The sequence below is a fragment of the Zootoca vivipara genome, chromosome 6, assembly GCF_965207765.1.
Source record: "Zootoca vivipara chromosome 6, rZooViv2.hap1.1, whole genome shotgun sequence".
In the NCBI taxonomy this organism is placed as follows: domain Eukaryota; kingdom Metazoa; phylum Chordata; class Lepidosauria; order Squamata; family Lacertidae; genus Zootoca; species Zootoca vivipara.
The window spans coordinates 95,833,871-95,847,065 of NC_142589.1; the positions used below are offsets into that span (position 1 = coordinate 95,833,871).

At 48.0% G+C, this 13,195-nt stretch overlaps 1 protein-coding gene across 1 annotated transcript in view; it reads right to left on the bottom strand.

Annotated features, from left to right (window-relative positions):
- Window positions 1-13,195, bottom strand: part of MAST3 (microtubule associated serine/threonine kinase 3) — a 55,607-nt gene that overhangs the window by 23,043 nt on the left and 19,369 nt on the right. Inside the window, exons 4-11 of the mRNA XM_088671372.1 lie at window positions 5,856-5,944; window positions 5,393-5,468; window positions 4,844-4,864; window positions 4,242-4,320; window positions 2,755-2,915; window positions 1,447-1,522; window positions 1,089-1,298; window positions 536-637 (exon numbers count right to left, since the gene is read on the bottom strand). Coding sequence (XP_088527498.1) covers window positions 536-637; window positions 1,089-1,298; window positions 1,447-1,522; window positions 2,755-2,915; window positions 4,242-4,320; window positions 4,844-4,864; window positions 5,393-5,468; window positions 5,856-5,944 — 814 coding nt within the window. The remainder of the gene's footprint in view (window positions 1-535; window positions 638-1,088; window positions 1,299-1,446; window positions 1,523-2,754; window positions 2,916-4,241; window positions 4,321-4,843; window positions 4,865-5,392; window positions 5,469-5,855; window positions 5,945-13,195) is intronic.

The following is a 13,195-nucleotide window of genomic DNA, read 5'->3' on the forward strand; positions in this document are numbered from 1 at the left end:
TTCTTCCTGGGCTCTGTAGCATTTGAAATAACGTTTAGTGCTTCACGACGCAAAACACGGGCATGTGCTTCGTGTGAGATAATGGTTATTTGTTTTGGGAGAAACTGGAAATAAGCGTGCAAAAATATTTTATTTTAAAAAGACACACAAAGTTATTTTTAAAAGAAAGGAAGAATAATACCACCCTTCATCCAAGGTTCACAAGGCGGGTTACAATATACATATATACATCCTCAGAGGGGAGAGCAGGAGACTCTTCATCTCAGGGTTGTGGGTTCGAGTCCTGCCTTGGGCAAAATATTCCTGCATTGCAGGGGGTTGGGCTAGATGCCCCTCGGGGTCCCACCCAACTCCGCGATTTCTCCCGAGTGCCGTAATCATTTGCATGAACCCCGCGAGTTTTCCCACTTTGACCTCCCCATCTATGCAGAATGTGTGCCACACATGAGGGAGAAGCAAGGAGGAGGGAGGAGGAATAAAGCGCACGTCCTTCGATAACGGCCAGCCGGCCGCCGGTTCGAACGACTCTCCTTACCAGGCACTCCAGGAGCCGAGCCGGACGGGAGATGATGATCAGGAATTTCCGGACCAGCTGTTCCACAAAGCGCAGCTCGTCGCTCTCGGAGCGCTCTTGGGCCTGGAGGAGGACCAGAGGGAGAACCGGCCTTCAGCAGCCGCCATTTTTAAGATTACATTTACCAAAAAAAATAAATCAAAAAATCGTTGCGTTGATTTTGGCCTCTTGCCGCTTTTAATTTTCCGAGTCATTTTCCCAATAAGCTTGCCAAACTCTCGCTTTGTCCTGCTTCCTAGTGAGTTCTTCATTTCATTTATCTGTGATGTTTCTACCCAACCTTTCCTCTCCAAAGATTGGATCACTGTTATTAATATTAATAAAAATATTCATTATAATAAATTTGTAGACCGCTCTCTGTCAGTAGATCTCGGGGCGGCTTGCAGCATAGAAAAAACCCAAGATCTCGGGGTTCCCTTCCAACTCTTCTAGGATTTTTTAAAGAGGTCCCTCTGCCAGCGATTCGTGCCCTGGCAGCGGGTTGGGATGGATGACCGCTGGGGATCCCACTCACGTCTCGGAGCATCTTCTCCAGCTTCTCCTGCAGCTCGGCGAAGTAGCGTGAGGTGACAAGAGCCCCCTGCGACTTGGAGAGGCAGTCGCGCGCCAGCTCAATGATCTGGTGGTGAATGAAGCCCAGGACCCCATCGGCCAGGGGCAAAGTACTGCTGGGCGATAAGTTGGCAATCGTCTCCGCCAGACGCTCCTCCATCTGCGCCGTGGCCTGGGGTGGAGTGGGGAGGGGAGACAGAACGAGGTGGGTGGGACAACCTCCAAAACAGAGGGGTGCCAGGAAGAGAGAGCTCCCCCACCTTCTTGGCGGAGACCCCAGTTCGAATTGCGCGGGATTACGGGGTGGTGCTTTGACTGACCTTGGGGAACCTCTCCTTGTAAACGTGGTTCATCATCACAATCTCGTTGTCGAATGTCCCGCTCGTCCGGCCGGGGCTGCGGAGGGTGGGGGGAGAAAGGGGGGCTGAAGAATCGACGCAAGAGCCCAAAAATAATAATTTTAAAAAACCCCAACCCCACCCAGAAACCTCAATGTCTCCAGAAATCTCGGGCGCAAACCCTCCAGCTTTTTCCTTTTTTTATTCCTTTTCCAAATTGTTGCAGATTAAATTAATGGAATGCAATTGATTGCAACCAGGTTTTCCGCTCCTCGCATAAAACTGAAGATCATAAATAAAATAATTCGTTGCGAGAAGCCAAGTTACAGGGAAGCAGGCAGAGGGCCTTCTCGGTGGTGGCGCCTGCCCTGTGGAACGCCCTCCCAACAGATGTCAAAAAGGAAAACAACTACCAGACTTTTAGAAGACATCTGAAGGCAGCCCTGTTTAGGGAGGCTTTTAATGTTTAATAGATTATTGTGTTTTATTTTTCTGTTGGAAGCCGCCCAGAGTGGCTGGGGAAACCCAGCCAGTTGCGCGGGGTATAAATAAATTATTATTATTATTATTATTAAATAATTCAGAACAACTTAATAATTCAGAATAACTCAAAATCAAGAAGAAAACCTGCAGATCGAATTGCTTCCTGTCGTTTTCACCGTTAGCGCTTCCGCTACAAAATAATTGGATGAATTGCTGTATTTTAATATTTGGTTGGAAGCTGCCCAGAGTGGCTGGGGAAAACCCAACCAGATGGGCGGGGTTTAAATAAATAAATAAATAAATAAATAAATAAAATTCATGAGAAGTGGCTGGTATATGGAAGCAAATAAAGGAAGAAGACATGGCACAAAAGGAAAAGGGACGTGGCTGGAGGAGGAAAAGCGGCAGCCACTCGTTCTCAGCTACAGATCTTGGATAATTTCAGGAAGAACAAACAGCAATGATAATAAATAATAATAATAATAATAAAGATGATAAATTTACAAAGGACAAAGACTCTTGCATGGCCTCCGAACTCGCGCTTCCGCCCCTGAGGCCCTTCACCGCTCACTCAATTCATAGATGTTGTTGTTCAGTTGTTTAGTCATGTCCGACTCTTTGTGACCCCATGGACCAGAGCATGCAGGGATCATGGAAGTTGTAGGCCAAAAGGGCGGAGGTGGAGGAAGCCTGTTCTTAACACCCCATGTCATTGTCACAACCTTATACCACTCACTCCATTCCGACCGCCCCTCAAAGCGGAGTGCCGTCCCACCCCCACCCCCCAAATTCCGAAGCGGCTCCTACCTCAGGCTCCGGGACCGGGGTCGGAAGTAGGGCGAGTGGCGCCCGTCCTCCCCAGCCACACTCTCGGTGCTGCGGAAGTGTTTGGAGAGGAAATGGAGTTCGTCGGGCGTGGGCTGGTAAGGGAGTTGGTGGAGGCGCTCCTGGGAGGAGGAGGAGGAGGACTAGAGAGAAAGAAGGAGAAGGCCAAGCAGGGCCCAAGCGTCAGGAGGAGGAGGAGGGCGATGAGCTCAGCGGCACCCTTGGGTGCTCGCCCACCCGCACGGAAAGTCTGACGCTCCGTCCTCGGGACGAAGGAGCAAGCGGAAAGACTGAGCGGGGAGGGCAGGAGAGCTGTCTTTCTGAGAGCTCAAGGGCAGCTCATTTCCTCTCGCTCCAGAGGAAGGTAAGGACTCGAACCCGCGGCTTCGAGTCGCAAGAGAGGAGACGGCGACTCAACATCAGGGAAAGCTTTCTGGCAGACGGAGGTTTCCAAGCAGAGGTTGGGCGGCCGTCCGTCGTGGATGCTTTAGCTGAGACTCCTGCATTGCATGGGGGGGTCAGACTGGATGGCCCCTGGGGGACCCCTTCCAAGTCCACGGTTCTACGAAAGCGGAAAAGGACGTCGGGAGAGCCCTGCAGCGGGCGGATCAGGCCCTCGCAGGGGCCACTCGGCGTAGCCCCCAAACAGGACCCTCTCTTTCTAACTGGCCCATGGATCCTCTGGCCAGGCCACGCCCTCTTCCCTAGGCCACGCCCCCTCGCTGGCCCCAATTCACACCCTCCTTGCACTGTGCTCATGCCCCATTGCTCGCCTGGATGGAGGAGAGAGACAGAAGCAAGCCTGCCAATATTTGCATGCCCGTTTTTTTTTGCCTCTGGCCCTCGAAAACTTTGCCAAAGGGAATTCGGCCCCCAGGGTGAAATAACATCCCCCCCCCACTTAAGCTACTTTTTTTAAAAAAAATTTTTTAAAGAGGAATGAGAGATTTGGCAGTGGTGGGAAAAGACTCCCCCTTTTTTGCACTTATTTCCAATTCTGTGCTCGGGGGTGTTTTATTGAGGTTTTATTAGGAAGAACTTCCTGACAGTAAGAGCTGTTCGGCAGTGGAATTTGCTGCCAAGGAGTGTGGTGGAGTCTCCTTCTTTGGAGGTCTTTAAGCAGAGGCTTGACAGCCATATGTCAACAATGCTTTGATGGTGTTTCCTGCTTGGCAGGGGGTTGGACTGGATGGCCCTTGTGGTCTCTTCCAACTCTATGATTCTATGATTCTATGGATTTAATATGCTGTAAACCGCTTTGAAGGTTTTTCTTAAAAATATAAAGCAGTACAGAAATTAAATAAATAAATAAACAAATAGGGGTGCCTTCCAATTTTGCACTTTTAGGTCTCAGCTGCGTGTCTAACCCCACACAAAAAGCAAATGGGTGCAGAGATCCTGGCAGCGCTGTGAGCTGACACCTGCAGAACTCCCCGCTGCAGGAGGAAAGAAACCCCCCCCCAACTTACCGAGACGGTGGAGCTGGGGGTGTTGGTGCCATAGCCAGAGGAGGGCAAGGAAGCCAGAGACCACCTTCGGCCGTCAGCCCTGGAAAGGGAAAGGAGAGCAGTTGAGCGAGTGATTTTATTAAAGCTTTTTCATTAAACAAGAAGAGAAACTGATCGAAATAAAAGCAAGGAGAAAAAAACAAAACTGGAAAACGAAAAAAGTAGAAGAAAGAAACAGAGAAAAATAAAGGACTTCCGATTTTCTGTCTTTCTGTTACATAAAAGAAATGATTAAAAACATTCGCTCAATAATAATAATAATAATTTTATTATTTGCACCCCAGCCACTCCAACCTGATCCTAAGTGATCTACTTTGTTAGGAAATCCCAAAATAGATCAATTCGTTTTCCTTTCTACGCAAAAAGCACAAGAGGGGTTATCTCATTTTCAGTTTTTCTCTAATCCAGAGTATCAACTCCAACAACTCCAGCCGCAGTTCCTCCATGATTAAATGATAGGAACTCCTTCCACCTTTAAGGCGCAGGATCTAAAAAGTTTATCTCCGGAGTGGCTGGCGACGAAACCAAAGAGCGAATAAAGTGGTTTTGGAAACGCCAATCACCTGTCAGTCCGAGGAGCATGGCTGGGACAGGAATGGGTAGCGCATCATCCGGAAGCGAAGGCGGAAAAAGAGAAATTTGGGGGGGGGGGGGAGAGAGAGGCGGCCCAGAGGCAAGAGGTGAGACTCTGAAACGGATGCAAGGTACCTTCCTTCCAAGACCCTCCCTTCCCAAATCCGGGATATGCCTGTGCATTTAGAAGCAGATATTTTCTGAGTCAGGAGGTACCCACAAAGTTCATCCATCCCAACCCCGCTCCCCTGTGAAAGAACCAATGAAGCCAATGCCCGGAAAGTTTGCAATCTCCCAACGCGTGAAAAGAGTGGCAGAAGGGGGAAAGGAGAGCAAAGGTGCTGCTCGGGGAAGGATGGTTCAGTGGTTAGAGCGGCCGAAATTTCCCCAGGCTCAGGCTCTGGACAGGACTGGGGAAAAGCTCCCCCCCCCACGGCTTCGCTGGCTGGGTTGCTCTCCTCCCCAAACCCAGGAGTTTTGCCGTCCGCCCTGGGGACTTCGCTTCGGCCAACGCCACCCCTGGCGGGCGGGACTCTTACCTGCGAGCAAAGGGGAAGCTGGCCGACGTGCCAGAGGAGAAGTTGCGGGGGCTGTCGAGGGGGCTGCTGCTGCTGGCTGCAGAGAGGAAAAAAGCAAACCGTCCTTAGCTGCGCTTGTTCGGGGTTGGGATAGATGACCGTGGGGGTGCCCTTCCTGCTCTAAAATTCCTCATAAGGTGGTAGAGGCTTCTGGGTGTTTTAAACGGAGGCTGGATGGCCTGCTCTCAGGAATCTATTTTTCTACCATTTTTTCTTTATACTTTCCCTGTTTAAAACTTTTCTTGTGCGTTGCTTTTAAATCAAGAAAGATTCATTTTTTAAAAAATGATGCGTGAAGCATAATGCAATTATTTGCTGATGGCTTGGAATATAATTATGGGGAGGGGGCTATTCAGATGGAGATGTAAGGAGCACACAAGGGAGGAGGAGCCCTAGGGTGCCCCGCTTTCTGCACCCAGCTTACCTGTCGTCACCGAGAGCGGGGAGAGGGGGCGGGAGAGGGTCGGCGACGGGGTCCCCACCACCAAACTTTTCCGGTTGCTCCTTCGGCAGCTGGAAGCAAAGACAGACATGCAAGGGTTAATTGCAAGGGTTATTTCAGGGGGGAGATCCCACCCCCAGAGAGGCAGCTGTCAGCACCCTTCACAGATTAATAATAATAATAATAATAATAAATAATAATAATAATAATAATAATAATAATAAAACCTCCAGCTGCAGAGGCAGTCTACCCGGATTCCTAGCTTTTGGCCGGAATTTTCTCTGTAAATTTCAACCCCCTGTGCCCGTAAATCGCAGGGTGGTTCTCAGCATAAAGCTCCAAAATAAAATCACAAGATAAAGGTAAAGGTAAAGGGACCCCTGGCCATTAGGTCCAGTCATGACCGACTCTGGGGTTGCGCGCTCATCTCGCATTATTGGCCGAGGGAGCCGGTGTATAGCTTCCAGGTCATGTGGCCAGCATGACAAAGCCGCTTCTGCCAAACCAGAGCAGCGCACGGAAACGCTGTTTACCTTCCCGCTGTAGCGGTTCCTATTTATCTCCTTGCATTTTGATGTGCTTTCGAACTGCTAGGTTGGCAGGAGCAGGGACTGAACGATGGGAATCATAGAATCCCATAGAATAGAATCATAGAATCATTTCCCACCAGAGCAGTACCTATTTATCTACTTGCACTTTGAGGTGCTTTCAAACTGCTAGGTTGGCAGGAGCTGGGACTGAACAACAGGAGCTCACCCCGTCGCGGGGATTCGAACCGCTGACCTTCTGATCAGCAAGCCCTAGGCTCAGTGGTTTAACCCACAGTGCCACCTGGGTCCCTAAAATCACAAGATACATTTTAATAATGATTCAAAAGTGCATTTTATTTGGAGCTGTCAAGGTACCCGAGCACATTTGTGTCCAAGATACATAAAATAATTAAAGCAACTGGCATTTAATTAAATGTGTGAACCGCCCTATGCCTGTAAGTCCTGGGGTCTTTCACACCCTAGCACAGGCATCCTCCAGATGTTTTGGACTACAATTCCCATCTTCCCGGACCACTGGTCCTGTTAGCTAGGGATCATGGGAGTTGTAGGCCAAAACATCTGGAGGGCCGCAGTTTGGGGATGCCTGCCCTAGCACATCTGTTTCCAAGATAATGAAAATACAGTAATCAGAACAACTGGCAGTACTAATGTCTGGAACCTTGTGGGAAAATACACTCCCCGACAAAAGACGATGCCTGCAAATATAAAAATCAAAATTAACACCTAATGTTGGAAAGCTCTCGGAAACGCCGTTTACCTTCCCGCCGGAGCGGTCCCTATTTATCTACTTGCACTTTTGGGCGTGCTTTCGAACTGCTAGGTTGGCAGGAGCAGGGACTGAACGATGGGAGCTTGCCCCGTCTCGGGGATTCGAACCACTGACCTTCCGATCGGCAAGCCCTAGGCTCTGTGGTTTAGACAGAGCAACTTGCAACAGCAGTTTTCAAAAGTCCAACAGTGGCAGCCTTGAGCTACTATTGAGATTAGAACCGAGGTCTCCCTGCAGAGAATTACATTGCCTGTTAATAATTCTGTGTGGTTTTTTTAATATACAGTGGTATCTTGGATCTCAAACACCTTGGTTCCCAAATGCCTTAGTTCCCAAATGCCTTGGTTTTTAAACGCCGAAAACTCAGAAGTGAGTGTTCCGCTTTTCGAACGTTTTTCAGAAGCCGGACGTCCGACGCGGCTTTCAGCTATTGTTTCCGGGGCGCCTGCGCCAATCGGAAGCCGCGCCCCTGTTTCTGAACATTTCGGAAGTCAAACGGACTAAAAAGGGAAAGGGAAAGGACCCCTGACAGTTAAGTCCAGTCCAGAACGACTCTGGGGTTGCGGCGCTCATCTCGCTTTCAGGCCGAGGGAGCCGGCGTTTGTCCGCAGACAGTTTTTCCGAGTCATGTGGCCAGCGTGAGTAAGCCGCTTCTGGGGAAACCAGAGCAGCGCTCGGAAACGCCGTTTACCTTCCCGCCAGAGCGGTCCCTATTTATCTACTTGCACTTTTGGGCGTGCTTTCAAACTGCTAGGTTGGCAGGAGCAGGGACTGAAGGATGGGAGCTCGCCCCGTCTCGGGGATTCGAACCACTGACCTTCCGATCGGCAAGCCCTAGGCCAGTGATGGCGAACCTATGACACGCGTGTCAGACGTGACACGCAGAGCCCTCACTGGTGGCACGCGCCCCATTGGCCCATTCGCGCTGTTGTTGTTGTCCCCCCCCCCAATTTGTTCTCCCACTATTCCTACAGCTTGTCTCCCCTGTTAAAACCCAGATCCCTTTTTGTTGTTGTTGTTGCTGGTAGCCAGAGATTGGTTTTTTAACCCTTTCTGTGCTGTTTTTTTCTGGCGCTTTGGCAGACTATGATTGGGTGTAACAGCGTTCATTTTTTTAACCCGTTCTGTGCTGGGTTTTTTGGCGCTTTGGCAGACCATGTCGGTGCTGCGTGTTAGTTCCAGCGAAGGTATTATTCGTCATTTATTTATGTTCTCTTCCCCCCCCCCCAAAAAAAGCGCAGTCGCTTTGGGGCACCCCCCCAAAAGCAAAGCAACTTTTGCACCCCCAAAAACCTCCAAATCTTTGGTCAGCAGCTCCCCTCAAAAAGCTCAACAACTCTGGGCACTTTGTGATAAATAAGGGGTTTTTGGTTTGGTTTGGTTAAATAATTAGTTATTGGTTTATTTAAATACAGTTATATATTACAATTACTGTATACATTTTTGTTATTTAAATTATATATATCGTGAAATTGTGGTTTTTTTCTCGAAGTGACACACGACCCGAGTTATGCTCGATTTTTGCAAATTTTGACACACCAAGCTCAAAAGCTTGCCCATCCCTGCCCTAGGCTCTGTGGTTTAGACCACAGCTAGACTAGAACAGCTTTTTAAGATGCATCTTAAAAAGCAGAGACATCACCTTGCCGACAAAGGTCCGTATAGTTAAAGCTATGGTTTTCCCAGTAGTGATGGATGGAAGTGAGAGCTGGACCATAAAGAAGGCTGATCGCCGAAGAATTGATGCTTTTGAATTATGGTGCTGGAGGAGACTCTTGAGAGTCCCATGGCCTGCAAGAAGATCAAACCTCTCCATTCTGAAGGAAATCAGCCCTGAGTGCTCACTGGAAGGACAGATCGTGAAGCTGAGGCTCCAAGACTTTGGCCACCTCATGAGAAGAGAAGACTCCCTGGAAAAGACCCTGATGTTGGGAAAGATGGAGGGCACTAGGAGAAGGGGACGACAGAGGACGAGATGGTTGGACAGTGTTCTCGAAGCTATCAACATGAGTTTGACCAAACTGCGGGAGGCAGTGCAAGACAGGAGTGCCTGGCATGCTATGGTCCATGGGGTCATGAAGAGTCGGACACGACTAAACGACTAAACAACAACAACAGACTAGAACAGAACAAATGGCATAGACCCCCCCCACACACACACCCTAACTTTCTGCAATATGCCTGTCTCTGGTGCGATGCCCGGTTACATCATAGGGTGAGGAGGGCAGGCAGAGCCAGCCGTTGTCCGGTTATGTAACCGCCGGCGGGGAGAGGCGAAGGAGGAAGTCGGGCACGCAGGAAACTGACGGAACGCAGCGGCCCCCTGCAGGTTCCGGCCCTCGCCAGAATTGGCACCCAAGCCCCATTTTGCACCCAAAGCAGTCGCCCCCCCCCAAAAAAAACATAGCAAGGTTCCAGACCTCATGATTGCCAGGCTAGTGCCAAAGGGTCTCTGCATATCGATAAGCACCCCAAATGAAAAGCACATTTCTCTACGCGACAACAGCGGCTAGAATGCTAACAGCAAAATACTGGAAATGCGAGTCGATACCGAGAAAAGACGAGGGGCAATTAAAGTTGTGCGACAGAACTAATAAGAAATGACGGAACTAATAAGAGATCACTCGGGCGACAAACGTAAAAAAACAAAGGAATTGGATTGCTTTAAAAACTAGCTGGCAAAATGTGGTTCCAAAAGCAATACTTGGTTGTGCTTAGAATAATTTCAGAGATATAATTGGGGGGGGGGCTGATTTTAATAAATGAAGACAGAATACGTGTCACTTAAGAGAAGCATCGAAGCCGCAAAGAGATAGAGGGAAGTCAAGTCATATAGCAGGGATTCAAAGTGGTTTTCCGGAACAGAAAGAAAGAGACTGCAAGGAAGGAAGGAAGGAAGGAAGGAAGGAAGGAAGGAAGGAAGGAAGGAAGGAAGGAAGGAAGGAAGGAAGGAAAAGAATGATAGCAAATTGAAGACTGATTCTTTTTGTTTGTTTGTTTTGTTTTGTGTCTTTTTGTTTGTTTTGTTTTGTGTCTTTTTGTTTGTTTGTTTTGTGTATTTTTTTTCTTTTTCTTTTTTGAAGATTTGGATATAATGTTTAATTTATGCTTTTTTGGTATTTTTTTAAAAAATACAATAAAGTTTATTTAAAAATATAAAAATAAAATAAAATAAAGGGAAGCTGCCTTAGGCAGTTCTATTTACAGTGGTCCCTTGGTTCTCAAACTTAATCCATTCTGGAAGTCCGTTCCGAAACCAAAGCGTTCCAAAACGAAGGCGCGCTTTCCCATAGCAAGTCATGCAAAACAGATTAATCCGTTCCAGACTTTCAAAAACAACCCCTAAAATAGCAATTGAACATGAATTTTACTATCCAACGAGACCATTGATCCATAAAATGAAAACAATAATCAATGTACTGTACTATAAAATAAATAGAACAGTACTGTAGATGATAAAATAAAAATTAATTTTTTATTTTTTTTACCTGCACTGATGACAATCATTGTTTGGATGAGCGGCTGTTATCCATTTTTTGCAGTCACACAATCAATCAATCAATCAGTGGCTGAACTGGGTTCCACACAGTCACAAAAACAAATGAACCGAAAAAGCCTCAAAAACAAAAACGCAAAATAAATAGCAAAAACAAAAGCGCCAAACTTAATCCATTCTGGAAATCGTTTGACTTCTGAAATTTTCGGAAACCGAGGCGTGGCTTCTGATTGGTGCAGGCGCCCCAGAAACAATAGCCGACAGCTGCGTTGGACGTTCGGCCTCCGAAAAACATTTGAAAACTGGAACACTCACTTCTGGGTTTTTGGCGTTTGGGAGCCAAGGTACCACTGTAACTCTATTTAGCCTACACTGACAGGCAGCAGCAGGGGTTCTCCAGGGCTACAGGGATGGTTGGCAGTGTGGTCTAGTGGTTAGAGCCCCAGGAGAGACCAGAGTTCAACTCTCTCCACTCGGCCAGGAAGCTCTCCCTGAGGGCTGGCTTCTGCCTCGCCTACCCTGCAGGGTTGTTAGAATCATAGAATCATAGAGTTGGAAGAGACCACAAGGGCCATCCAGTCCAACCCCCAGCCAAGCAGGAAACGCCATCAAAGCATTCTGGACATATGCCTGTCAAGCCTCTGCTTAAAGACCTCCAAAGAAGGAGACTCCACCACACTCCTTGGCAGCAAATTCCACTGTCGAACAGCTCTTACTGTCAGGAAGTTCTTCCTAATGTTTAGGTGGAATCTTATTTCTTGTAGTTTAAATCCATTGCTCTGTGTCCACTTCTCTGGAGCAGCAGAAAACAACCTTTCTCCCTTTATATATTTGAACATGGCTATCATATCACCCAGGGGACCCAGGTGGCGCTGTGAGCTTGCTGATCAGAAGGTCGGCGGTTCGAATCCCTGTGACGGGGTGAGCTCCCATTGCTTGGTCCTAGCTCCTGCCAACCTAGCAGTTCGAAAGCACGTCAAAATGCAAGTAGATAAATAGGAACCGCTACAGCGGGAAGGTAAACGGCGTTTCCATGTGCTGCTCTGGTTCGCTCAGAAGCGGCTTTGTCATGCTGGACACATGACCTGGAAGCTATACGCCGGCTCCCTTGGCCAATAATGCGAGATGAGCGCGCAACCCCAGAGTCGGTCACAACTGGACCTAATGGTCAGGGGTCCCTTTACCTTTATCATATCACCCTTTAACCAGGCTAAACATACCCAGCTCCCTAAGCCGTTCCTCATAAGGCATCGTTTCCAGACCTTTGACCATTTTGTTGTGAAAGTTAAATGTATAAGAATTGCACTATAAGAATTGAACTATTGTATAAGAATTGCACTATTGGACACTATATATAATGAACTTTAAAATATTTTCAAATCCTCATTTCCAAAAAACAGCAACCCAAAAGCGTCCTGTTGGGTATCATGTCTGTGGAAATGAAAGATAAATCTTAGATCTCTTCTTATGTACGCAACCACAGCGGCTAGGATTTTAATAGCAAAGAATTCGAAAGGCGATATAACATCCCCACCAAAACGGAATGGCAGGCGAAAATGATAGGATATTTACAACTCACAAGGATGACAGGGAGAAGATGCGGACATTCAGTATGAAAAGTCAATAAAGAACGGACAGTATTTAAGGAATATATTAAAAGGCTACCGCGATAGGATCAATCTCCTGGCAGACCTAGAATGAATCTTGAAAGACAGAGAAAGTATAGAATCTTCTTGATAATCAACGGGAAAGGAAGACGATGGCAACAAATTGTGTACAGATCAGCAAAATGTAGAATAACACAATGAGGAGAACCAGAAGTTAGTGTTTGTGGTGTATGTACTGAGTGAGTTAAATGTTATAAGCTATATGTAACTGAAGTTAATTGAAAGCGAAACATGTGCTCTAACCACTGAGTCACGCAGCCCCTTCCCGGCATTTGGGGGAAGGCGGAAGGAAGGAAGATCAAATCGGCCCCCGGAGGCTCCGTTGCACAAAGCACAGCAGCTGCCAGGGCCTTCTCTCGTCAGCCGCGCAAACAGGAAATGGAGGCTCTTCCTCTGCGGATCCTGGCCTCTCACACACACAAGTGGATCACAGTTGCTTCTGGGGCGCCCCACCACTGCCAAATGCACAGGCCACCCCCGCGCTTCTGCTCCCGAGGGTTGCCAACCTACCGAGCCCACATTTCCAAACGCAAAGCGGACACGGAGCGGACAGAGAAGCGGACACGGAGCAATGGATTCAAACTTCAAGAAAGAAGATTCCACCTAAACATTAGGAAGAACTTCCTGACAGTAAGAGCTGTTCGGCAGTGGGATTTGCTGCCAAGGAGTGTGGTGGAGTCTCCTTCTTGGGAGGTCTTTAAGCAGAGGCTTGACAGCCATCTGTCAGGAATGCTTTGATGGTGTTTCCTGCTTGGCAGGGGGTTGGACTGGATGGCCCTTGTGGTCTCTTCCAACTCTATGATTCTATGATTCTATGAAAGCGTGATTTTGCTGCCTCC